Here is a 26,265-nt window from a genome sequence, read left to right as displayed (position 1 = left end):
GCGTTGTCTTGCGTTTTTCTTTCCAGCGTTTCACTACAGGATCCTCCCCCAGCGCTACATCACCCTCATCGTAAGAACAGCGTCCAATAAGCTGCTCCACGGGGTCTATTTAAAGAAATAGTCCCGGCCTCCGTGAGCTGTCACCTGAAGGTATTCATCCGCGGAAGTAAATACTATTATGTGTGCAAATGATTGGGTGGATTAATGAATATAACTCAGAACTAGGTCATCATCGCAATGATCTCAGCTTAATGCATGCAAGTTACAGTGGATTAGAAAAGCAGAATATTCCTATCTTTAAGACAAATCTCACGTGCTCTAACATTTTTTAAATCTGTACTTTGTTTTCTGAAAGTGTGCGTTTTCCTAATGCATTTGGGACTAAGCCACTGTTTTAACGTATTTCTCTAAAGGGGTGAAGACTTTGCCATCCAAGTTTACCCTAGTGTTTGCTGGTGTTGACTTCTTCCAAAAAGCACTTAAGCTGGTCCAGGTTCTTTTCTGCATGTTTGTATCAAAGGAGGCTTTAAAGTTCGAGAAAACTACAAGTGAAAAAAGTATAAATCCGTTGTGAACTCAACATACTGGATGACTACACACTAAATAATGTCTTTAAGATCTTTTAAAAGACAGTGGTTCTATATAGAACCATTAACAGTCAAGGGAACCTATGATTGCTTCTCTGCCATTGCTTTATGGTGATGACGGAAAGCTGTTGTACATTGTTTTTAAAGAGAACTTTACACAATGTTATAAGCCTATAGCACCAGGGTTTCAATAATTTTACGAGTCAAAGAACTCGTTTCAGTGCTCTTCAGAACCTTCTCTTGATAATAGTGTACCGTGTGTGTAAATAAAGTCAAATAACCAATTCCCAGTAGGAACCTTTTGGGTATAACACGTTTATATGTACACATAAAGGGCATCAGTATACAAGAATACATTTCTGTAAACATTAGTACACATGCTAGGTTGAATAGTTATAAAGCACCATACTTGAGCTGCATCGTGATTATTCAAAGGTTTATTGATCACTTTTTTCGATTTTTAGGCTTGCTCCGTCTCTAGTTTTTTGGGCGGATGTGGTGAGTGCCTAAGAGCAATCGTCTCACGGTGTGTGTGTGTGTGTGTGTGTATGTGTGTTTGCCTAAGCCAGCGTATGTTGATTTTGATTGTTCGAGTTGGAGGAGATTAATACAGAGAGAGTAATCAAAGGCACTGACCCAGGGCCAGACCCTCGCGACTCTGTCTGTGTCCTCCGAGCTCCGGGATCCTCGGGATGAATCAGCCGCGGCCGGACGAGTTTAGGCCGCCTCCGGAGTGTCCGGTCTTCGAGCCGAGCTGGGAGGAATTCGCGGATCCTTTCGCGTTTATCAATAAGATACGACCCATCGCGGAGAAAACTGGCATCTGCAAAATCCGACCTCCGCCGGTGAGTGAGTGAGGGAGTGAGTGAGTGGGTTCGGGAAAAGAAGCGCCGGGATCCTGCTACTCTCAGCCCACATTTAACTCAGCCTAACCGCAGCTTTGGCGATATTTTCTTGTAGTTCATGCAGTCGCTGAAGCTTTAGCATATTTAAAGGGAACATTTTCAACATGGCGGCTGAAACTGTCTTCTAATTTGCCAGCTTTTAGCTGAAATGTTCCGTTCCACCTTAAAATAATTGTACAGCAGCGGTAACTGCTGCACTATTTAAGGTGGAGCGGAATACTCGAATATAAGCTTGTGACAGCACTAGGGCTGTTTGAAGCTGGCTTGTTTTGCCTTTGCTGGTGAAACCTGGTCGACGGAACTATAACGTCGCAGCTGTATTAGCTCAGTAAAGAGGCCGGTTAGGTCCGAACATGCTACATATGTTAACCTTAATTAAAACTGGCACGTCTTTACATTTAAATAGTTACTGTAAGCTAACGATAAGCTGAGATGTGAGACGCTAGCGAGCGTGTTAAAGACTTACAGCGGACCAGGTCTCTCAACAAACGTAATATTACTTTTTCACAGAAAGACTGTTCCCTGCATAGAGTTATCTGACATCTTCTTTGTTTACAAATAATGTAGCTGTACCGCTCTGCTGTCAATGGGCGACCGTTTTATTCGTTACCACTGGCAACTGCAGAGGTTTTATTTGTTAGCTCTGGCAGAAGTTACATTCATATTTAGCTAATGTAACGCTATTCAGTGGCACGTTGCTAACAGTACCATGGATCAGTTATAAGGGCCAATATAAAGTAATTTCGCTACTATTTTTTTAAATCCTGGAACTCAACAGTTTTCGTTAAGTTAGCTTGCAGTGTGGGCACTCCTCTTGATTAATAGATAAACCAACAGAACGTGAAGGATGAGGAAACTCAACTTACTTTACTCAACTGACGTTACCTAAAAGTTGCCATATATGATTTTACAGGCTTTAGAGCTTCATAAATGACTTTGACCAAAGTAAACCATTTAACTAGTAAACAAAATACATGGTTACACACATTTATGGTGTTTGTATTGAAATACATTTGTCATGAAGCCACCCTTGTCGTGAATGAAACTGAAACGCTTTGTTCAGCTCCTAAAGAAATATGTGTAATACTGTTTATACTACCTGCTAGCTAAAAAAAAGTTAGCTAATACTGTGTAGAAATAATCAAAATCTGCCCACGCTGAAAAGGGCCAAATCGCATTGGCGCATCACTGACATTGAAGTTTGACTCTGAGAGATGACCCTCCATCAACGGTTAAACCCCTCAACTCTCAGTTTACGGTTCATTTTTGGCGTTATTTTGATGTCACTAAAGACGCTTCCAAGAAGGTCTTGCGGCGTATTGTAGATAATAAGATCCTCGTAGCTTTTATGAATGCACATCCTTTCAGCAACTGCAGCCGACATTAAGTGGTATTACGTAAACCATACACGTTTTCACCAAACCTGAAGAACAATAAAGGACTGGTAGCTGTTATATATGATACACCACACTATTTATCTATTGTAGAAATATTCATTAGAAATATTAATTTCTTAGACGTAGAAGCGATTTTCTTTGAAATGAGGTATAGTATTTTATTTATTTGTTACTTTTGTAAAGAGGGCCGAATATGCCGGACCCAACGACACATTCCGCCATTTCAAGTCTTTAAATGAAAGCGGGTTTAGCTTTAAACACCCTTTCCGTCGTGTTACCGCTCTGTTAGTGTCTGAATAAAATCATAACGCATGCTCAGAAACGCAAACGCGAAGATGGGAGCTACGTGACATGTTTCACGGATGCAGGTCGCAGCAAAGTGAAAACAACACGATACAGAAACAAATGTACACATTTAATGAAGTTAATAACGACTGCTGAAGCCATTTACAGTAGTGAGGTCCCCTAAAACCGCTGAAATTATTAAAAACAGAACACAGTTCCTTAAGTTTGACACCTTTGAATCCAAACGCCTAACGTTAGACATATAAATGACGCGATGGTGTTTTTATTTTTCCGACAGTTTTTTCTGGAACCCATAACATTTACACGTCTTTCAGAGCTCAAGCGTAGGAAAGTGAAACACTGGCTTTCATAATTATGCATTTCTCCTCAGTAGACTGCGTGGACGGATGTGGAAAATACAGTAAAGCGAATCTTTACATCTTACAAATATCTTGAACTGAAAAACGGTGTTAACCCTCACTTGTAATCTTAACTCGACGGAGACACTGAGTTTTTCCATTTTGAAGGGAATCCACTCAACAGGCCTTGTTTTCGGGGTGGTGTCCTCCATGTTGCCTTTGTGGAGTGAATGGACCATCTGGCCATTTTGTGTACGACACAACAGTTGTGGACCAAGTAATTACAGATTAAATATGTGGAGATATGAACTTTGATTTAAAATCTTTGCCTTTTTTTCTGTAAACAGTTCGTCCATTTACATGCAGATAAGAAATACTCACACTACATTGTTTTCTGAAATGTGAATACTTGTCTATCACTCACTGTGTGTGTGTATATATGTCTGTATGTATGTATGTGTGTGTGTGTTATATTTATGTTTGCATTAATTTCCATTATGAGACTTTTATTATATTACACACAATATGATAAAGTAATTAGTTTTCTTTAAGTTCATAATTACAACAAATATACAAACTGTTAAAAATCCCTTATCCTTTTATTTATTGTTAGAATTTAACATCAAACATGAGTATATTAAAATAAAACACCCCATTTTTATTATATATGGAAATTAAACTGCACACTTTGTTTTTGTGAGGTCACCAAATAATCACATCTGATTCCCGCAGCAGTTTAGCCCAGTCTATTTAGGCTATTTAGAATTTTGATCATGTTTACTAATTTACCATGTTGCTGTATTGCTTTTACTCTCTTTTGTGTCCTGGGAACAAAATAAGCTGCAAATTACAGTCAGTATTGTAAACGTTTTTTGTTATTTGCTGTCATTTTGCTTGTATATGTTTGTGTTCTGTGGTCAGCACTAAGCTTATTGTTGCTGTGTAGCTCCATCTCTGGAAAATATTGAGGGTGGGGTGGGGGGATTGGATGAAAGGGAGCTTGGGTAAAGACTGAGTGAAGATGAGAAGATGAAAGGATTTAAAACTTGGTTGTTTATGATTTGCTAGTTTTTGCGTATGGTTGCTGGGTTTACGTAATTGTTGGTATGTTTGTGTGAGCAGGAGTGATATGAATATATAACATGTTCACAGTAAATGTAGCCATTTTAGATCCGCTGGTAATTTGTTGTACTAGAGCAGGTGGTGTCGTTTACGTTTTGACAGAGGAAGCGGTTTTGTTGATAGCTCACCTATGCGGTTAAAAAAAAAAGGAAGTGTACTCTTGTTGATGTGTCTCAGAGGACATGCTTTTTATGAAAGTAAGAAATCAAGAGAGAGAGAGAGAGAGACTGACTATGTGACGACCCACAGACAATACTGTCACCTATGCTACCAGTGGTGGTTGAGTCAGGTTTGGTTTCAGTTTAGCTGATATTTGTGGATTAGCCTGAAACTGATATTTACTGACACACAAGCATATTTTCTGAATTGCTTTAAGTGGGTTAAATTAAAATAAATCTACCACTTCACTCCTTTTTGCACTCAATGATTAATCTTTTTTTTTTTTTTTTTTTTTTTTTTTTACTGATTACTTTTGTAATGAATGGTTTCTGAAGCAGTAATGACTTAATCTGTTTAATTATTACTAGTGTCTGTGAAGGTGTGGCCAGCACTTGGTGAAAAGGTTGGCAGCCTTCTTGTGCTTTTGTCTCTTAAACATTTTATTGTTGCTTGAGATGGTTTGAACAATTAATTATTCATTCTGTGTTCTTCTGGTTATTCCAGTTTTATATTTGTAGTAATAATTTTAATAAAAAAGTGAAGATCTGGCTGTACTTTGCTAAAGCTACTTTTGATTTGCCTACATTTGACTTCTCATTGATTATTCATCAAGATGGGAAAACAGAACTTGTCAACATTTTAGTTTTGCAAGTTGTATTTTGCATCATCTCCTAATTAGATTGTAAATCCTCTAAACCCTGAAGTAATTTGTTGCAGTATTAGATGACCTCCCTTTGCTAAACTACCATTTGTTAGAGCCAATAGACTCTTAAAGGCCCTCTCACTTGTGAAACTTCCCCACACATTGCATATCAATAACCCCTTTTACACATGGAGTCTAAACTCAGGAATGTTACAGCCCATTGCCAGTTAGGACCATATGTTAAGCAAAGTCTGATCAGATATTTTGTCAAAGGCAATTTAAGTCAAGATGTAGCATCTCATCTCCATTTTGCATATAGTCATAAATAAAGCTGAATAGAGGGACTGCATATTTAATACTGGATAGGCATGTTGAAAAGTAATCACTTATTGTGAAAATTACAGCTCAAGACAGCATGGCTGAGTTCTGCTACCTAATGCTTCTTGCATTTATAGAGTGTGCCCAAATGGGATGCGTCAAAGCAGACAACATATTAAATGAATAGAATCATTCATTTGCCACTGTAATTTTTTTTATTATTTTGAATAGCAAGCTTGCCACTTTCATTATGTAGATTTAGTCTACACATTTTAAAAGTGGTACATTTATCATGTTAAGCAGAGTTAGAAATCATCCTAGAGGTCATAAAAGCCTTATATCTCCATCTAAATTTTATAATACGGTATAAATATCAAGGCTTCATTTGAAAGTGTTTTTTTTTTTTTATATAAGACTAAACACTCATTTCCAGCCTTCACTGTTTATTCTAGGTGGGGCTTATGGCAATGTATGTGGTTGCAGAATCTGTTATATGCTGTAATAAAAATACACATTTTAACTGGTGTATTACCAGTTCCAAGTGAGCCAGAACATCCCTGTTAAATGATTTCTAAGTGTGGATGATGGAAAAGGTAGAAAATTGTCTTATGTAACCGTAAGTGTGTGTAGACAGTGCAAAAATAGTAAGAAGATATATGCACACACACAAAGGAAACATACCAAGAATTGTTCACAAAAACACTGAATATTGTACCCACATAAAACTCATTAATTTATACAGAACTATTTTATTACTCTTCACTGGTCATTTTGAAAGGTCAATAAAATGGGTTTATTTTTGTTGCAGGCATCACAAAAATTTATATCCAGTTTATATGTGCTGTATTGCTTTTGTTAAATTCTTTGTGTTTGTGTGTAGGACTGGCAGCCTCCCTTTGCTTGTGATGTTGACAAACTCCATTTCACTCCTCGGATCCAGAGACTCAATGAATTGGAGGTAATTTCTCACCAAATTTTATGTGAAGGAAAGGGTAGGGGTGACCCTTTGGGTACTGTAGGGTAAAAAATGTCCTGAGGATCCTCAGAAAATTTAGCTGTCAAAATGGTGAAAGCTTGTCATTAAATAGACTGGTCAGCAGAATTTAGGCCTTTTCAAACCAATATGGGGTCTCTTCCATTTCAGTAAAGCAAGAATCAAGTTAATCATTATCATTCTCTATGCATTTTCTAAGTCTTTCATGGTCCTGTTTTGTTTCTTTTTGTCTTCCTCCTTTTGTCCTGTCCTGTGCCTTTGTCTCTCTCTCATAAATACAGGCGCAGACTCGGGTCAAGCTTAATTTTCTTGACCAGATTGCAAAGTTCTGGGAGCTTCAGGGATGCAGTCTGAAAATTCCGCACGTAGAGCGAAAAATATTAGACCTGTACCTGCTCAACAGGGTAAGCCAATTAAACACAGACAAATTGATATACCCCCTCCAAGCACTTTTGTTTGTTTTATTTTTTTGTAGTAAATTTCATGTAAACTTCATATGTAAATATAAGGTTATAAGGATATTGCCTCAAACAAGCATCTTTTCCTTCCCCCTCTCTCCTGCTCTGACTTCCTTTAGCTGGTTGCGGATGAGGGAGGTTTTGATGTGGTTTGTAAGGAGCGCAAATGGACAAAGATAGCCATGACGATGGGCTTTGCCCCTGGCAAGGCAGTGGGTTCGCACCTGCGGGCACATTATGAGAGGATCCTGTATCCCTACAACCTCTTTAAGTCTGGGGCCAATCTGCTGGTATGTACTATGAGTCCTTCCCCACTTAACATTTAGATGTCTTTTCCAATAATTATTTGTATATTCACTAAGACAAAAGTAATATAGGCTTAAGATTAAGGGCAGATACAGTTGTGGTTATAGGCTTTTTTAAGTGTAAGAAGCATGACTGCATTCTTCAAAATCCTGCCTGTAACATAGTATTGGTTGTGGCTTTAAGGCCTCTCCTCCCATATCATGAAAGGCCACAAGGTGTTTTAAAAAGTATAGCATTTCCTCTTAGCCTATATAGCCATGTCTACTTTCACATAAGAAGGTAGGGATATAAATATTATTGCAGTTGTTTGCAAGTTAACCATTCAAATGAACAAAACATTTAAATAGAATTAACAGAATTAACAGCTATAAGACTCTTTCACAAGACTGTGCCTTGTGTGTGTGCCAGAAATGTTATAGTAGTGTAGGTAAATAAGTCATGGTATCTTTAAAAGCTCTTTTCATCATAGGATGACATAGCTTATTTAATTATTTAAGATGTTCAATCAGTGTTGGACAGTTTTTGAAAAGTACTGTAGGAACACTAACTCTCTGGTATTTTCTTATGGCAGTTATGGTGTGAATGAGAATAATTTCACTTTTTATTTCATAGTTCAAAGGAAAAACATCAAGAGTAATACTGCATTCTGTTTTACTAGATTGTATTTTTGCCAGTTAAAGTTTGAGCCATTCTTAATGGAAAATCTCCCTGTGAAGTCAAATGCAGCTGACTTGCAGTTATTTATAAGTACTAGAACCGTAAAATTATTTACTGTAATTGCAGAGAACTATTAAGAAGATAAACTACAGAGTCAAGTGTCTGTTGTGAAAATGAGAAAATCCTGAAAGTACATTGACTTAAAACGATTTATTTTGTGTGATGAACTTGCACTAATTTTCATTGATTCAGCCCTAGCATCATACATTTTCACTCCACCAGCAAATATGCCTCCACAAGTAGGGGGTATTTAATTGGATGTTGGTGACCTTTGGCCTTAAGGTCACCTAAATTCTTGTATAACATTGGTACTCTCTCTTGCCCAGGCACAAGAGCTAGCAGCCAAACTGATGAGTTTTGGGTCAGGTCCTGAGCAGGAGAAGGTACGTTTGCTTTTATGATCCACAACAGATTCTAACGTTGGAGGTGGCTGTGATTTATTTCATTGGGGCTGTGACCATATACAGAAAGAATAGCAAATTGGAGTTTTTATATATGATATTAATACACATTAAAGCTCCCACTGTATCGATAGTTACTTAAGAATCTGATTGTCATTCTCAGTATATTAGAGGTAATGACCCACAGGTAGAACAATGAAAGTTTGTCCCCTTTAAGCATGTTCCCAACAGGTATATTTGTTTTCCAGTTTGCTAAATCACCATTTGTGAAATTGTTTTTGTTTGTTTTTGACTTTGTCTTTGTTATTTTGGTATAATGTTGGTGTCATAGGCTGATATTTCAGTGACTGACAGGCTGTGACCTATTTTGACCTCTTAACACCTTCCCCTATTGGCCCCCACCCCACCCATGGTGCCAAATGCTACATTGCTTTGCAATGTGAATGGATTGTATTGTCATTGTTCTTTAACTCATTATAGTCTCTATTTGTTTGTTCTTCCTCCTTCTCCAAACCACTCCTCCCATTTGTTTCCACTCTCAGCTCTTATAGTCTTAACCTGTTTTCACCAGGGAGTAAGCTCTTAAAACCACCAGCTGTTCTCGTTCTCTCTATGTCTCTCGCTCTGTCTGTCTCTCTGTCTCACCCTCTCTCTGATTTGTGTGTCAGTGTGTTATCCTCATGAAGGAGAGTCTTCTAGGTTAAGAACTGTGAAGTCAGTCACTCCCTTTCTCTCATTCTGCATGTTCTATCCAGTAATCTGACACTGCTACCAAACTCATTTTGGATCAAGCTCATTTGTCTATCGTGCTGTATGAAAAGGAGGGAAAATGAATGAGAGAGAATGTTACACAGCTTTATAACTACACTTTTACAGTCATTATCAACAGGCAATTAGGTGTCAGACAAAGGAGCCTAATAATAAGAAAGGTTATCTCATTTTAGCTTTATTGTTAACTGTTAGGGCATAGGAATGCAGAAAATGATAAGACATGACATCAAGAAACTAATGTATCTTTAGCCCCCTTTACACATACACAGTAACCAAGAATTTACCCAGAGAAGCTGTATGTGTGAACTCAAATGTCTGTAATAATTGCATTGAACTTTGCCCAAATTTTATCCTGCCAGGCCATATGTGAATTGTAATGTCCTGGAGAATTAAGTGAATTAATGCCATGCTTCTCAAGATGCTGCCTCATGCCTAAAACGCATGACACATGTGAAAGTGCAACTCCAAAAAATGCCTGCGCCTGATTCTCTGGTCTTTTTCCAGAATTCATATGTAAATTAGCTTCTGATTAGTTCCGTACATTGCAAAAAAAGAAGTTAATTTGTTGCCGCTTCTCTTTAGCTGGAATAGCAGTTTTTCCCTGTAAAGGGAAGTTCCACTGGTCTTTCAAAATAATAAAAAGTTTAAGATTGTATTCATGACATTCAGAGTAATATGATTGTACATCAAGACTGAAGCAAAATGTTCAATTCTTGAACATTTAGAACTGTTTAAAGTACTTCTTTTAGAAACCAAATATCCACCAGGTTTAATGCCCACCTTAATGTTCCCCACATTAACTTATTTTGGGTGACCAGATCTGAGATGGTGAAAAAGAGGACACGTCTCCTGGGGGAGGGGGATAATGAGCTCTCACCCTTCGCTGCCGTTGTATGCTTAGCTGAACCTATGTGTGCTTTTAGGTCCTTTACACCTTTATTTGCTACACATGGGAAAACATGGGAATTTCCTTTTTAATTCATCCGAGAACTTACATTTACATTTCGGCATAGCTGCTCAAGATGAGGGTAGGTACATGAGCTTTGCCTGACGTTAACAAAGACTACTGATGTGCAGACTGACCAATTAAATGTTTACAGAGAAGGTTATCGACCAATAACGATAGCTTTTAGGCTATCCGAAGATTTTAGGCTACTTCACCACGCCCCCCTCTCACTCAAGCGAACCAAACGGTGTAGGGGAGGGCGGGACTAGTTTGTGAACGAAACGCTTCTCGAAATTCTTTGTAAACTCTAGAAAAACAAAATTCCGGACATTTGTGAAATTCCGCCCGGACATTTTTTTTTAAGTCTAAAAAAGAGGACATGTCCGGGTTAAAGAGGACGTCTGGTCACCGTAAACTTATTAATGTGTGACTTAAAAAGCTATTTAACAGTTTTATTGATGGTAATTACATTGAACCTGGATACATTTCTTTTCACAGATTGTTTTCTGAGAAAGATATTCTAATCAAAATTATCTCTACAACATAATTAGATTAAAATCTTAAATAATTTTTTGTTGAACGTAAATAGGTTACATGCAAACTTTGTCTTCTTACTAACATTGTGAAAACACAACTTTCCTCATCTTGTTCTTGTTGTGGCATATATTTTTTTTCACCAACACTCTTCATACTGAAAATCCACTTTTGGGTTTTAAGATTAGTTATGTATATATTCAGTAATGATTATTAATTAATTTTATTGTTTGGAAATATGTAATCATACAAATCAGTGGGCTTATATCTTACACACACTTTTCTACAACTGTTTCATTCCGAAGGCCTGAAATGAGTTTGTAGTGTATTTTGGTGTTAAAATCTGAGGTATCATGCCTAGGCATGCACTTCTTACATTTATCTTGGTATTCTCACAGTGCATACCGATGTGTGTATTGGTAAAATGCAGAGTACTTTCATGATATTTCCTCTACAGGTGTCACAGCATTGATAGTAATTTGAGTTTTGTTTGATTAATTTGTTTATTTTTGCTTCCAGTTTGTTCAGAATATGCCCTTGCCGGAATATTGTGATGATAAAGAATATAAACCTCATGATCTGATGCAGAGACAGAACACACAGGTGCAACCCAGTGATGTAAGCACACCTGCTAGAAGAGCCAAGCGGATGAAGACTGAGGTAGAATGGCAATATTATATAATCACATATAAAGTGTATGAGTATTATTTCAGCATACAGGTCTTTGCCACATGTTCAGTAATTTTGCCTACTAGAAAATCGGTGTTTGCTTAACAGTTCTACTCTGGTTATTTTCACTCAAACTTAGCCTTGATTTTTATTTACTAATATTATTGCTTACATTTTCCCCCTCTCTCTATCTCTGTCTGTAGCCTGGCTTTGTTGATAAGTCAGAGGGAAGTGCAGGAGGCGAGTTTTGTGAGAACAGGCCCAATCTGAGGAGGAGGATGGGCTCATTTGTAGCCAAACCTGAACCAAGTGAGCTTTGCCTCTGTCTGACACATTGGCTATCTTGGGTTATGTTTTTCTGTAAATATTTTATAGATCACATATAGATTTTTGTTTTTGATTGTAGAGGAGTTAATGAAGACTTACACTACCAGTCAAATGTTTGGACACACCCACCCAGGAAGGGTTTCCTTTGTTTTGGGCAATTTTGAATGTATAGTACCAGTCAGAAGTTTGGACATCTTCTAATTTAACATTTTTTCTTTGTTTTTTTATTATTTTCTACTTTTTATATGAATATGGAAATCATTAAAACAATGAAGGAACACACATGGAATTATGTAGTAAACAAGGTGTTGAACAAGCCAGAGTATGTTTAATACTTTAGATTCTTCAAAGTAGCCACCTTTTGCTTTGATGACAGCTTTGCACGCTCTCGCCGTTCTCTCAATCAGCTTCATGAGGTCGTCACCTGAAATGGTTTTCAGTGAACAGCTGTGGCCTCGTCACAGAGTTAAATTTGTAGAATTGTTCGCCACCTTAATGTGTTTGAGGTCATAACCTGGGTTGTGCAGAGGTAGGGCTGATGCACAGTTCTTTGCAGTGAATAGCACTATTCCACCAATGTTTGAGATGTGTCCAAACTTTTGACTGGTACTGTATTTCTCAAATAACCATAAATACTTTTATTCAGAGCACATGAAACACATTGAGCTTAGACTAATAAGCTTTTTTCATATTATGTCCATTAGTAAAGGAAATCCCCATTCAGATCAAACAAGAGCCAGTGGAGAGCAAAGATCTGCAACCCGAGCCAGAGAAGACCAAATCTCGCTATAAGAAAAACACTCCACCACCACCTGTCAGCGCAGTGAGTCTCTCCTGTCTCTGCCTTGCTTTGATTCCTCTCCTTTGATTATGTACGGCTCAAGAAGCCTTTCAGATCTCACATTCTGACAGTTTATACTTGGAATAATATATAACATTTTTTTTAACTGTTCCAGTATATATAACAACCGTTTCCTTTCCCCGAACACCTCTTTCTTCCTCTAGGTGGATTTGTATGTGTGTTTAGTATGTGGAAGTGGCACGGATGAAGATAAACTGTTGCTGTGTGATGGCTGTGACGACAGCTACCACACCTTCTGTTTAATCCCACCCCTTCATGATGTCCCAAAGGGTGATTGGAGGTGCCCCAAGTGTTTGGCACAGGTAAGAAAAGGGACACGCCTGTTTTCCTACAAGCTAAGTTGTTAAAATATGAAAAATAGTCTTTTGATATCACACACACATTGTTTTGTTTTAGTCAAGTTACAAGAGACTGAGTTACCTTACATTTGATATTCAGCTTCAGCACTAAAATCTCTTATATCAACCGTTTGATTACAGTTTTTAAGTCTGAATTGGGTCTTCCAACTCAAATAACTGATTTCTTGTGTCAGGAGTTGGTTTATTTGTGAACAGTGAGAATTTGTGAAAAGCTCCTTGGAGATTGTGGCCAAGGCATTGATTGTCATGCAAGGCTGAGCTACACCTTTGTGACCTGAATTGGGCCATATGTTGCGCACGGTCCCTGAGAGCACAATTAGCTTCACTGTCATTGGATAGAGATGCAGTAACATATCAGTCAGTCTGGACATGGGCTTTGTTAAATAGAAATATGGTGTCTATTACTATTCAAAGGGATGTGCATTCATTCTTCAAAATTGCTTCTCTTTTTTGGAACAGGAAAAAAAACAACAACTGACAAACAAGCAAGACTAAAATTAGCATAGCATATCTTCCCTGAGCTGAAATAAAAAGCTATGCAGAAAATAAATTCTGTTGATTTCTTACTCTACCACATTTAAAATAAGAATTAAGCAGTTACTATGTATAAAAATGTTCTGTGCATAAAATGTTTTTTCTTATTTATAGAATTAAATAATCCTGAGTTAATTTGGACACATTTTGTTTTAAAGTTATTGTTCAGTTAATTGCAGATTGTTATATGTTTAAGTAAAAACAGTGTTTAAATCCAAATAATTTATAAAATACCTAGGTCTGTGGTCTTAAATCAGATATTTCACTGCTTGTTTGATAAAATGATCACTGCTAAATGTCTCCACATAGGAATGCAGTAAGCCACAGGAGGCATTTGGCTTTGAGCAAGCACGAAGAGACTACTCCCTCAAATCATTTGGGGAAATGGCAGACTCTTTTAAGTCTGACTACTTCAACATGCCTGTTCATGTAAGTTTCAAAATTCAACACACAAACAGACACACTGCTATGCATCAACAGATGCAATAAAGGACCCCCTGGTACCCTAATCCTTAGTGGCTGCTTATGACACTAAATATAATTGCTTCATTTGTATTGTAAACAAAAAAGCCATACAGAGAAATCAGAGCTTACAAGACTATGTACAATGCACACTTCATAAAACTACTTACATGCACTTGGTTTAAAAAAATAAATAAAATCTTACTATTACTATATATTACTTGTTTTTTAAATCTTTTTCACATATCTCACATTCATTTCAAAAATGGTTCTTTAGAGAACTAAGAGGACAGAAAATAAATTGAATTGAATATGAAATCAGTAGCATTCACAGGTTTTGCTCATTTTAGTTCTTGCCACTGTATCATTTTGAGTCTGTGTTCTTGTTCGTGTGTATTTTAGATGGTCCCCACTGAGCTGGTGGAGAAGGAGTTCTGGAGGTTAGTGGCCACTATTGAGGAGGATGTGACGGTGGAATATGGAGCTGATATTGCCTCCAAAGAGTTTGGAAGTGGTTTTCCCATCAAGGGTGGCAAGATCAAGGTTTCACCGCATGACGAGGTAAAAACAAGACAAACACAAATGCATAATTTGAACTTTTATAGGCTAAACATACTGGGTATGATTTTCTAAGCCGAATTACACAGAAGTAGAATATTTAATTAATTAAAAAAATTAATGTACTTCAAATATATTTGAAAGATACCTATGCTGTTGGGGAAAAAACCTGGTAGTTATGAAGTGTTTTATTTGTTCATTCTTAATGAAATTGTGACACTGAAGGATGTAACTGCTGTTTTCAATCATTTGAAATGTGAAGTGATTTTGATCAGATAGCAATGATATGCTGTGTATTTATAGATAAACAAAGCAAACTGTTAGACTTTAAAAATTCCAAAGATCAGATTTTAATTTGTTTTCATGCCGTACTGTTGTTAGTTTTATTATATGGTGTATATTTTTCCTTGTGTGTTGCAGAAGTACTTGAGCTGTGGTTGGAACCTGAATAACATGGCAATGATGGAGCCCTCTGTGTTGACCCATGTGACAGCTGACATCTGCGGCATGACTCTGCCCTGGCTCTATGTGGGCATGTGCTTCTCTTCTTTCTGCTGGCATATAGAGGACCACTGGAGCTATTCCATAAACTACCTGCACTGGTAAATTCTACTTTATAAAGACTCACCCATGACTTAGGCCAGTGAGTCCCAAACATTTCTGCAGTGCGCCCTTGTGGCTGATGGAAATATTTTCGGTCTACCCCGACACACACTTACATGTCTTCTCATTGACAAAAACAACAAAGTGACAAAAACCTTTTAAGGTGCAAATTATTACCTGCGCTATATTTCACAAATATTAGGCATTAATTTGCCCCCACTCTGGGAAACACTGAATTATAACACTACTTATACTTATACCACTACTGAATGCACCCCAGTAACACTCAACCATCATTGATAACACAAACATCATACTTCCTAGAGAATCATTTGTAGGATCACTTTCATTTTTTTCTGCATCACCTCGGTTTGAGAAGAATTTACAATTTTTTCGCCATTTGTTCACTTAAATCTGCTCCAGTGTGTCATATTACTGTTTCTTTTAAAATTCAGTGTCAGCTGATTATGTCCCTGCCTCTTATAATAGATTTACATCAGGACTTTTAAAAATAACGTTGTTTCCTCAAAGCAGGGCTCAAAACATTTTACTTTAAATAATTTAAAAGAAATGACAATTTTGATTTGTTTTTCTGTGTTTGTGTATGTGTTCAGGGGAGAACCAAAGACATGGTATGGAGCTCCAGGATTTGCAGCTGAGCAATTGGAAGCAGTGATGAAGAAGCTGGCACCTGAACTGTTTGAATCACAGCCCGATCTTTTACACCAGCTCGTCACCATCATGAACCCCAACACACTCATGTCCCATGGCGTGCCAGTGAGTCATATATGCGCGAGCATGCACATGAACACACACACACACTCAAAGTTGGAAATATCACGCTTAGACTAGGGTCAGACAGCAGGTAAATGTGATCCAAATCAATTTTTCAGAACAGATTCTGAACAGGTCACACTCTGGAAATGATCTGCATGTGCAAAAGAACACCAACCCACATGGCACACTTACTCAACAAATGAGTGTTCAGAAACAGTCACATTTTATTTGCAAAACAAATATTTGTGAATAATGATAGAACTGACAGTCCTGTTTAATTATTATTTTTTTTTACATTTCTCACAAGAACAAATCTCTACAATATGAAGATAAATATGAACTTTGCACCATAGTGCCTTCATATTGTTAGACTAACTCACAAACACGCATGCGAATACACATACAAATATTGACAATAGTAATAGCAATGCTAAATCTCTGTATAACTTAAAGAAACATATCTTAATCCTTTGTCTAGATTTACAGGACCAATCAATGTGCTGGAGAGTTTGTTATCACGTTCCCAAGATCGTATCACAGTGGCTTTAACCAGGGTTTCAACTTTGCAGAGGCTGTTAACTTCTGCACTGTGGATTGGGTAAGAGTGGACACCTATTTCAAACAGTTTTTCTGGAGCCAGATTTAGTGTCTGATACCTGTTGTCAGGTAATGACAGACGATGATGGGCTTTAACCAAATATACCTTTCCTCTTTCTTCCCACAGATGCCGTTGGGCAGACAGTGTGTGGATCATTATCGCATACTGCATCGTTACTGTGTGTTTTCCCATGATGAAATGATCTGCAACATGGCTACCAAAGCAGACAAGCTGGACATGGTTCTGGCCTCAGCAGTACACAAAGATATGGAGCTGATGATTAATGAGGAGAGAGACCTACGAGACCAAATCCGCAAGTTGGTGAGAATGGGTGACTCAGACCACAGAGCATGCAGCAAATTAAAAACGTTTTTGTTGTTCTGCCACAGTACAAGATGGACATACAGTTTACTAGCCATTTTTTTTATTCTAGTACATTTTGCTAAAATGTCATTTCAGCACCTTTTAAACAGATATCTTTTACTTTGGTTTGCAACAGCCTTTATACCACCACATATTACCACTGACCTGTACACTTGTCTGACTGAACTTTTTGCTGAAAGACCAAGCGCTGTTTGAAATAGCCAACTTGAAGTGGAACTCTCCTTCCAAAATTCCACATTAAACCTTTATGCTAATTATACAATATAAAAATTCCAAAAGACTTTGAGAAGACTTATCGTACCCTCTCACACCAAAAACAGGAAGATATATTGTTGCAGGATTCAATACTTAAAACCTAAGATATGTTAAACATGGTTGGTTTAATCAGAAACTCATGACAAAAAACAACCTGACTTAAGAACACTGTCCTGACCACCTTACACCAAATAATCAAGAGCCACAACTGATGATTTTATTTACAGCAGGTGTATTGCAAACATATCTACATCTACAGTTGAAGCAGATTGTGTTTTGTTATCTTGACCATCTTTGCTGTTATTGTTGTTATTCCTAACTGTTAAATTTCCTCTTTTTAAACTTCTAGGATTTTCTACTGACTCACAATATTTATATTCAGTATTATTCTGTCACATCTATCAATGCTTGTCCTCTCTCTATGGATCTCACTTTTTTCCCCACCTCTCCCCTACTCTCCCCAGGGAGTTGTACAGTGTGAATTGTTTGAATATGACCTGCTGCAAGATGATGAGAGACAGTGCATGAAGTGCCGCACCACCTGTTACCTGTCTGCCCTCACCTGTCCCTGTCGGCCAGGTGAACAGGTGTGTCTGCACCACGCCCACCACCTGTGCTCCTGCCCTATCTCCAACTACACCCTCAAGTGAGTCTTTCATGGCGTTAAGCTTCATAAGCACAAAGGGTTTTTTCTATTATTCTGTTTGGTTAATAATTGATATAAATAAGGCATTCTGAATGGTTTGATGAATTGATCAGAATTGTTCATGGTGGTGGTGGTGAAAGAACTGATTGCCTGGTCATTTTCAGTTTGGTGCAACAAATAAAAACACTTTTTTTGTCAATTCATGATGCAGGGTACATGATTAATAAAACCGAGAAATTCGTCTGAAATTTGTATGTTCCCAAGACATTTTGGATAGTTAACAGTTTGATTACATTTGTGCTGTAGAGTTGTCCCCTCTCACCAACTCTGTAAAATATCTAGTTTAGTATTGGGATTTCCCATTTAATTTATCAGTTCCTATAGGAAGTATAAAAACATTAATTTAATACAGTAAAATATATCACAGTGTTTGAGAGTAATGCTAGTAGTTCTGGCACTAAGGATGGGCACATACTCATTATCTCATACTGTTTCTAAAAGATAAAGGACATAGTTTTAGGATAGGATAGGATATAGTTGTATTACTAATTGCTAGCAAGTCCTAGTGTTGATAGATGTCTATGACAGATTCTAATGAACATTTATAACATTTATACTGTATTGATTAGACACAATAATCCTTCCTGATCACTGCTATAGGTACCGATTCACACTGGATGACCTCTACCCCATGATGAATGCTGTGAAGCAAAGAGCTAAGTCTTATGATGAGTGGGCTGTACGGGTTAATGAGGTGCTCGAGGCCAAATTGGACAAGAAACGCAGTATGTTTCACTTTACTGTCTGAAGTGGGCTTGATTTGCAGAAATGTGGATTGTATGTAAGGTTTAATTTGTAGTTGATCATAAGGGTTCATTTCTTAATGGAGGAAAAACACCAGTGCATGGACATTATTTCAGGTTTAAAGCCTACAGGAATGCCTAATACTGTAGTTTTCTCTTTCACTTTAGGCCTCTCTATGTTCCATACGCTGCTTGAGGAGTCAGATAAGAAGAATTTTCCGGATAACGATCTGTTAAGGCACCTGAAACTGGTTACTCAAGATGCAGACAGATGTTTGTCTGTGGCCCAGCAGCTGTTGAAGGGAAAGAGACAGACCAGGTATTAACTCTCTTTATCTGACAATTCCAAGTCCTGAATAGAACATTTACTTGCCTCAGCAAAGGGACAGTTATTGTTCCAAGTTCTGGCACAACATTGTGCATCAGGTATTTGTATTAACATCTGGAAGCAGGAGTTTTAATAATATTGTGTCCCTTTAGGTACCGCACTTCTGGGGGTAAGTCTCAGAACCAGCTGAAGGTAGAGGAAATGAGGTCATTTGTTCGTCAGCTGTACAATCTCCCCTGCAGCCTAACACAAGCTCCGTTACTGAAGGTAACAATAGATAGAGGCAAGCACACAAACACCACAAAGACATAGGTTGCCCCATAGCTCTAGTGACTATCCAGTGATTCACTGCAACAGGCAGAAAGAAAGGGGAGACAAAACTGCTGAAGGCATAATTGACGGTGATCATTTATTTTATATATTTTTATTTTTATTTCTTTCTTCCAAGGATCTGCTGAATCGAATTGAGGATTTCCAGCAGCACAGTGAGAAAGTCCTCTCTGAAGAAGCCAGTGCTGATTTGGCAGGGGAGATCCAGACGCTGCTAGATGAGAGTTCCGAGTTTGATGTGTGTCTGCCAGAGGTTCCTCAGCTGCGGCAGCGTCTGGAGCTTGCTCGCTGGCTTGCGGCTGTCCGGCAGGCAGAAGATTCAGCCACCAGGCCCAGAGGCCTTTCATTAGACAGTATGCGGCAGCTGATTGACCGTGGTGTGAGTCTGACCCCTCACCCGTCCACAGAGCGTGCCATGGCCCGACTACAGGAGCTCCTCACTCTGTCAGAGCAGTGGGAGGAGAAGGCTCTGACACTGCTCAAGGCCAGGTGAGGGCAGTATTGAGTCACTCTGACCTTTTTATAAAACAAATCCAGACAGAAATTCTCTCATTTTAGAAAGAGCAGTTATGGCTGTAAACTATAAAATATATAACACACAAGGTAGTAAACATGATGCCCCTTTAGATAGTTTACAAATGTGTTTTGAAAAAAAAAACAAACAAAAGATGCTCAAATTTCTGTACGCAGTGTGATATCAGATCAGAAAGGAATCCATTCCTTAGCTGCATTGATTTTATTTTTTTTTGTGACTTTTTTGTCATTTATTTTCTCTCAGACCTCTAGAAAGTGTTGCATCTCTGTCTGCAACTCTGAAAGAAGTTGAGGCCATCCCTACCTACCTGCCAAACTGTTTGCTGCTGCGCGACTCTGTTAACCGAGCCACAGATTGGTTACAGGAGGCTGAGACTCTACAGGTAGTATGTGTACACTTGTCCTCTATGTATACCTTTCTGGCTGAATCCTGATTTTAAAATAACATGCATTACTTAAGCTTATAAATACTTCTTCCTAGCAGTATTTTGTGTTAGATTTGGGCTAAAACTAAAATTAGGAGTGCTAATTTTCTTTGCTATAAGTACTAAGATTGGATATTTTGGCTGTAGTACATTTAGCTCTAATCATAATTTGGTTAAGGATCATGCTCATGATTATTGAGTACTCTGTTCATGTGTGTTTGTTCAGGCAGGAGGGCGTGTGCCAGTGTTAGACACTCTGTCTGACATGGTCCTAAGAGGCCGTGCTATTCCTGTGCAGTTGGATCCTTTGGAGAGGCTGGAGACGTTGGTCTCTGAAGTCCAGGCCTGGAAGGAAACAGCAGCCAAAACATTCCTGATAAAAAACTCTGCCTTCACCCTGCTGGAGGTGCGATCTGAGCTCATAAATAGCATTGAAATCAAATCCTATCACAATGATGTAAAACTTGAGTTCACGTAGCAGTTATCCTGGAAGGTGGTGTTAAGATTTAGGTTGAACCCATCCAACTTCCAAGTTTTTGAAGACCCCTTTTTGATATTTACTCTTTCTTTCATCGTCTACAACCGCTTATCAAGTTCAGAGTTGTGGGTTTGGGGCCAACAGGGAATCACTTGGAGTAAGGCAGGAACACACCCTGGAGGGGGTGCCTGTCCTTCGCAGGGTGACACACATTCACACTCACTCCTATGGACACTTTTGAGTAGTCCACATACACGTGTGTTTTTTGGACTGGGGGAGGAAGCCGGCGCACCCAGAGGACATGGGGAAAACAAACCAAACTCCTCGCAGACAGTCACCTGGAGCAGGGCTCAAACCCACAACCCCTGGATCTGGGTGACTGTGACACTACCTGTTGCTCCACAATGTCACCCGATTGTTGATATCTTCATTATATTTTTTGGTATCATTTGGTTGAACTTTAATAGAACTAAACATTTCAATGACCTTCTTTCTGTGTCTCTCTGTAAACAGGTGTTGTGTCCACGGTGTGAGGTGGGTAGCTGTCTGAAGAGAAAGATGAAGAAAATGAAGGGTGATGCAGTGCCATGTGGGAAGAAAAGGACAGGGCGTCTGGACTGTCTAAGTGATGTAGAGAAAGCCCTTTCCGACAGTAAAGACTCTGCCTCTGCTGTAAGTTATAATGAACACATTTATGGTGTCTGCACCTACAGTTAGTTTGAATTTGGTTGCTTTCATCCTCTTGTTTCATTTCAGTGCCCAGTTGCATGAAACACCTCAGGTTATTCCCTTAAGTGACGATTCTACCTTAGCCAAGGGAATTACTAAAGTGTGTGTGTTACATAAAATCCCTTAGATGTTTAACTTAACTAAGGGAGAATGGTAAAGGATTTACTGTACTGACTGAGGTTTTTTTGCAGTAACGTTGAAATTTATTGCAAAAAAAGAAAACCTGTGTTTTTATATACACATACATACATACAGGGGTTAAACAATGAAACTGAAACACCAGTCATTTTAGTGTGGGAGGTTTCTTGGCTAAACTGGAGCAGCCTGGTGGCCAATCTTCATTAACTGCACATTGCACCAGTAAGACCATGTACATCCAATGGTTCAAACATTGTATCCTGAAGGCGGTGCTGTGTATCAGGACGACAATGCACCAACACACACAGCAAGACTGGTGAAAGAGTGGTTTGATGAACATGAAAGTGAAGTTGAACATCTCCCATGGCCTGCACAGTCACCAGATCTAATTATTATTGAGCCACTTTGGGGTGTTTTGGAGGAGCGAGTCAGGAAACGTTTTCCTCCACCAGCATCACGTAGAGACCTGGCCACTATCCTGCAAGAAGAATGGCTTAAAATCCCTCTGACCACTGTGCAGGACTTGTATATGTCATTCCCAAGACGAATTGACGCTGTATTGGTCGCAAAAGGAGGCCCTACACCATACTAATAAATTACTGTGGTCTAAAACCATGTGGTCCCCTCCAGGGTGTATTCCCGCCTTGCGCCCAATGATTCCAGGTAGGCTCTGGACCCACCGCGACCCTGAATTGGATAAGTGGTTACAGATAATGAATGAATGAATGAATAAAACCAGGTGTTTAAATTTCATTGTCCAACCCCTGTGTGGGTGTGTGTGTGCGTGGGTGTGTGCGTGGGTGTGTGCGTGGGTGTGTGCGTGTGTGCGTGGGTGTGTGTGTGTGGGTGTGTGTATATAAAGCTGTAAATCTGCAGGTAAAATGTGGTTACGCTGTGTAGAATATCTGAGGTAATCTTTTAGCTCACTAGTGATTTCATTATTTGAATGATATCTGTCAGTTCTGTTATGTTACCTAGCAAACGCATTTATGGATTAGCATTACGCAGAGCAGCTTGGAAGAAACTGGGTCGTGCTATCTAGAGAGAGCAGAGCCAATAGCTACTTTAAGTTAAACAAAATGTATGTTTCGTAATAGTAAGGTAACTAGTCCCCCCTAAATATATCATTGATTGAGAACTCCCCACCCACCTCCGGTTTCTCTTTCTTAGATGGCTACGCTTGCTGAAGTACGTTTGAAGGAACTGGAGTCTCTGGTGTCTCTCCGTGCAGCTAACAAATCAAAACTCCTCCCCTCAGCCGACTGCGGTGCACTTAAAGTTTGTTTATGTCAGAAGCCTCCCATGGGTGCCATGCGTCAGTGTGAGCTGTGTCGGGATGCATTTCACAGTGTGTGTGTAGGTGGGCCAGTGGACACCCACGATGCTGAGCCATGGCTATGCCCATCTTGTCACCGCTCTTCCAAGCCCCCTCTGGACAAGACCCTGCCACTACTGGCATCTCTGCAGAGGATCCGTGTGCGTTTGCCAGAGGGAGATGCACTGCGCTACATGATCGAACGCACTGTCAGCTGGCAGCGACGAGCACGAGAGGTTTTGACCTCCTATGACTCCATGCCCACCTCTCAGGAACACATTGGAGCAGACGGATGTGCAAAGGTCAGTGTTGGGCTTGTGCCATGGTCAGTGGAAAATGTCATTTATTTTTTTTTTTAGATAAAATTCAGACGTAAGAAGCTTATGATCATTATTTAGCTTTATGACAGCTACAACCACCATTTGAAGCTGACACACATTTTTGTCTATTTTTTAGAGGTTGATTTTATGTCGTACCATATCAGAAACCGCATAAGGAAATTGAGTTTAGAGTCTTTAGTGACATTATAAATATCGACATTGTAAATATGCTTATAAATAAGCAGTCTCTGAATTGACTGACCTGTGTTTTGTTTTTCTTCAGCGGTCTCAGGACTGGAGCAGAGGCAATCAGGAGCAGTCTGTCTTCTACACAGAGCAGCACTGTATCCCTCTACAGGGTATGTAGTGAATTATCTTGAATAATTTTGATATTTCGCTGTACATGTGTTTTGTCAACTGCCAGTCAGGTGCTGGATCAAAATATAATAAGATATGGGTGTTTGTGTTTTAGGTCTAAGTGCAGAGATGGAGGAGTTGATGGTGGAGGGATTATTGCTACAGGTTTCATTGCCAGAGACTGAGCAACTGTATAAACTTCTACTGAATGGCCCTCCGGTCCAGCGTAGCCCTCAGCGGACACACTCAGAGCAGCACAGCCAACAACACACACCATACCACTCTCAGGAACACACCTCACCACACAGGGAGGTAAGGAAAAATTTCCTTTTGTACAGACACTAAAAATAGATTAGACAGTCTCTCTCATTTTCCTTGGATTTTACTTAAATTCAGCCTTCTCTCTGTGTCTCTTCTGTACAAAAGACAGATGCAGTCACCTCAGCAGAAAAGAAAGCAAAGCGGCGGATAGAGAGACAGGACTCGGGTCTAAAGGCAGGGGTGAGGGAGCAAGGGATCTCAAAACGAAAGAAGCAGCGGATAAGTAAAGACAAGAGAAGAGAGAGGAAAGCGGCGTCTGTCTCTGCATCTCCCAGCTACCTGTCTGACCTGTCTCCATCAGACGACTCAGAGGAAGACATGATTCTCTGCCCAGCTGAAAGCTGCCTACAGCCTTCAGGAGATGAGGTGTGTGTGTGTTTATAAGCATAACTGTTTACTCTTATGTCATTGCTGCAACTATAGCCATCATACTGCACCTGGCACATCTGGAGAAGTGTGTGGGTGTGGTTAGGACTGGGCGATCTGGCCATATCATAAGATACAGGAAAGTGCAAAAGTCTTAGCCAGCAGAGAAAAATGTATAGGATAGTTAAACATTTTATAATAATATATTAAAATTTAAATGCAGTAAACGAGACTTGAACATTTTGAGGTTACAGTTAAAATAACTCTTAGTTAGGAAAGTACAGCTGCAAAATTTTGTTTCTGAATTCTTACAGCAAACCAGCCATTGCGTGTTTTTTGTTTATTTTTTTAAATATTCCATCAACAGCCCTGACTGAAAGCTTGCTAGGCCAATCTAGTTAATGAGTGAAAAAAAACGTGTCTTTCTCGTGGACATTGGGAATGCTCTGGTTTCCTCCCACTGTCCAAAAACACACGTTGGCAGGTGGATTAGCAACTCAAAGTTGTCTGTATGTGTGTGTTGCCCTGTGAAGGACTAGCGCCCCCTTCAGGGTGTATTCCTGCCTTGCGCCCAATGATTGCAGGTAGGCTCTGGACCCACCGCGACCCTGAACTGGATAAGCGGTTACAGATAATGAATGAATTAATATTAGAGGGATTTTGTATACATGTCTTTACATATTACTCAGAGGCTTAAGACTTTTGCACAATATTAGGATATATATATATATATATATATATATATATATATATATTGCTATTAGTATTATTCATTTCTTATCCTTAAATCTTTAATATTTAATAAGAAAGAGCCAAGTCCAGGCTAAGAAGGGCATATAGCATTACCACCTATCTCCTTGTGTTCTGAAAAACCAAATCCAGGCCTTTTTACTCGGTGTTATATAATAATTGACAGCACTGAGAAAGCTAACTGGACAACTCCGCTAATTGACCCACAATTTGAGCAGTTGAGAACTAATTTGCTAGAATACTCCCTCACTTGACTGTTGGGTATATATTGGCACCTAGTGTACAAAACAACTTGATTCAAGTTCAAAACTTTGATTCTATACCCAAAATAAACATTTATTCTTCATCAAAATTACCTAGAAAAAGAATTATCGATATTGAAAAATGTAATATAAAAGTTATCTATTCATCGCCCAGGCCTAGGTGTGGATGTGGGTGTGTGTGTGTTCTGAGTGTGTTCTCTCTGTGTTACAGGTGTACTGGGTGCAGTGTGATTGCTGTAACCAGTGGTTCCATATGGTTTGTGTAGGAGTTTCTGCAAAGATGGCCGCAGAAGAGGACTACGTGTGTGTCACCTGCAGCAAACGTAATATGGGCCAGAGCCAGAAATGAGAGCGAGAGAGGAGAACGGGAGAATGTGAAGGACTAGGAGAAGAACCAATTAATCTCCCCCACGTTTCCTCAATTTTACTCCTTTGTACTGTCCTGTTCCCGGTTGTGTAACTGACCGTCCCTGATTCCCTATGACCCATGACCTCTGAATTTGTAACAACGGTGCTATTTCCTCAATTATGATTTTTATTTTATTTTATTTTTTGGAATCTGTTGTTCTGAATGATGCTATTTGGTCACTTTTTTGTATTTTTACAGCTTTTGTCCTCCTCTTTGAACTGTGTGTGGTTGCCTTTAAAAAAAAACAACAAAAAAACAAAAAAAACATAATTATGCTAAATGAAGAGTCTCAGTGGGCATACAAAGTGGGTTTCCATTTATGTGCTGCTCTGTTGCATTATGGAGACAGCAGGTGAGGTAACTTGTTCAAAAGCATGTTGTGATAAACAGAATGCAAGGTTTTCTCATTTTCCAGAGATTTCTGCATGCTGAACCAGACACAACAATGCAAGTCACACGTACA

The 26,265-nt window shown here is 39.0% G+C and overlaps 1 protein-coding gene across 2 annotated transcripts; it reads left to right on the top strand.

The window, feature by feature from the left end:
• The first annotated feature begins 1,079 nt into the window (after positions 1–1,079).
• Positions 1,080–26,265, top strand: kdm5bb (lysine demethylase 5Bb). 2 transcript variants are annotated; one of them, XM_066643621.1, is made up of 28 exons: positions 1,080–1,432; positions 6,656–6,733; positions 7,051–7,173; positions 7,347–7,517; positions 8,577–8,633; positions 11,422–11,562; positions 11,775–11,880; positions 12,603–12,721; positions 12,904–13,062; positions 13,963–14,082; positions 14,518–14,676; positions 15,094–15,275; positions 15,891–16,053; positions 16,532–16,651; positions 16,778–16,972; positions 17,755–17,936; positions 18,597–18,721; positions 18,908–19,058; positions 19,220–19,334; positions 19,516–19,886; positions 20,176–20,314; positions 20,583–20,762; positions 21,348–21,506; positions 22,872–23,318; positions 23,620–23,695; positions 23,809–24,005; positions 24,120–24,380; positions 25,660–26,265. In XM_066643621.1, exons 1-28 carry the CDS (start codon positions 1,280–1,282, stop codon positions 25,777–25,779), a joined length of 4,569 nt encoding a protein of 1,522 aa, XP_066499718.1. In that variant the 5' UTR covers positions 1,080–1,279; the 3' UTR covers positions 25,780–26,265. The 2 variants fall into 2 exon arrangements, with proteins under 2 accessions (XP_066499718.1, XP_066499717.1); XM_066643620.1 differs by having other exon boundaries at positions 1,082–1,432; positions 25,605–26,265.

This window comes from Hoplias malabaricus, chromosome 14 (genome assembly GCF_029633855.1).
Source record: "Hoplias malabaricus isolate fHopMal1 chromosome 14, fHopMal1.hap1, whole genome shotgun sequence".
NCBI classification, from domain to species: Eukaryota; Metazoa; Chordata; class Actinopteri; order Characiformes; family Erythrinidae; genus Hoplias; species Hoplias malabaricus.
Note: the sequence above shows the minus strand (reverse complement) of the source record. Positions and strands in the feature narration are given on the sequence as shown.

Bases quoted from the DNA above. Each gene is read 5' to 3' on its own strand.
- kdm5bb (XM_066643620.1), top strand. From the start codon at position 1,280: ATGAATCAGCCGCGGCCGGACGAGTTTAGGCCGCCTCCGGAGTGTCCG. The intron at 16,652-16,777 runs GTAAGAGTGGAC...TTCTTCCCACAG, and splicing joins ACTTCTGCACTGTGGATTGG to ATGCCGTTGGGCAGACAGTG. The intron at 23,319-23,619 runs GTCAGTGTTGGG...GTTTTTCTTCAG, and splicing joins GAGCAGACGGATGTGCAAAG to CGGTCTCAGGACTGGAGCAG.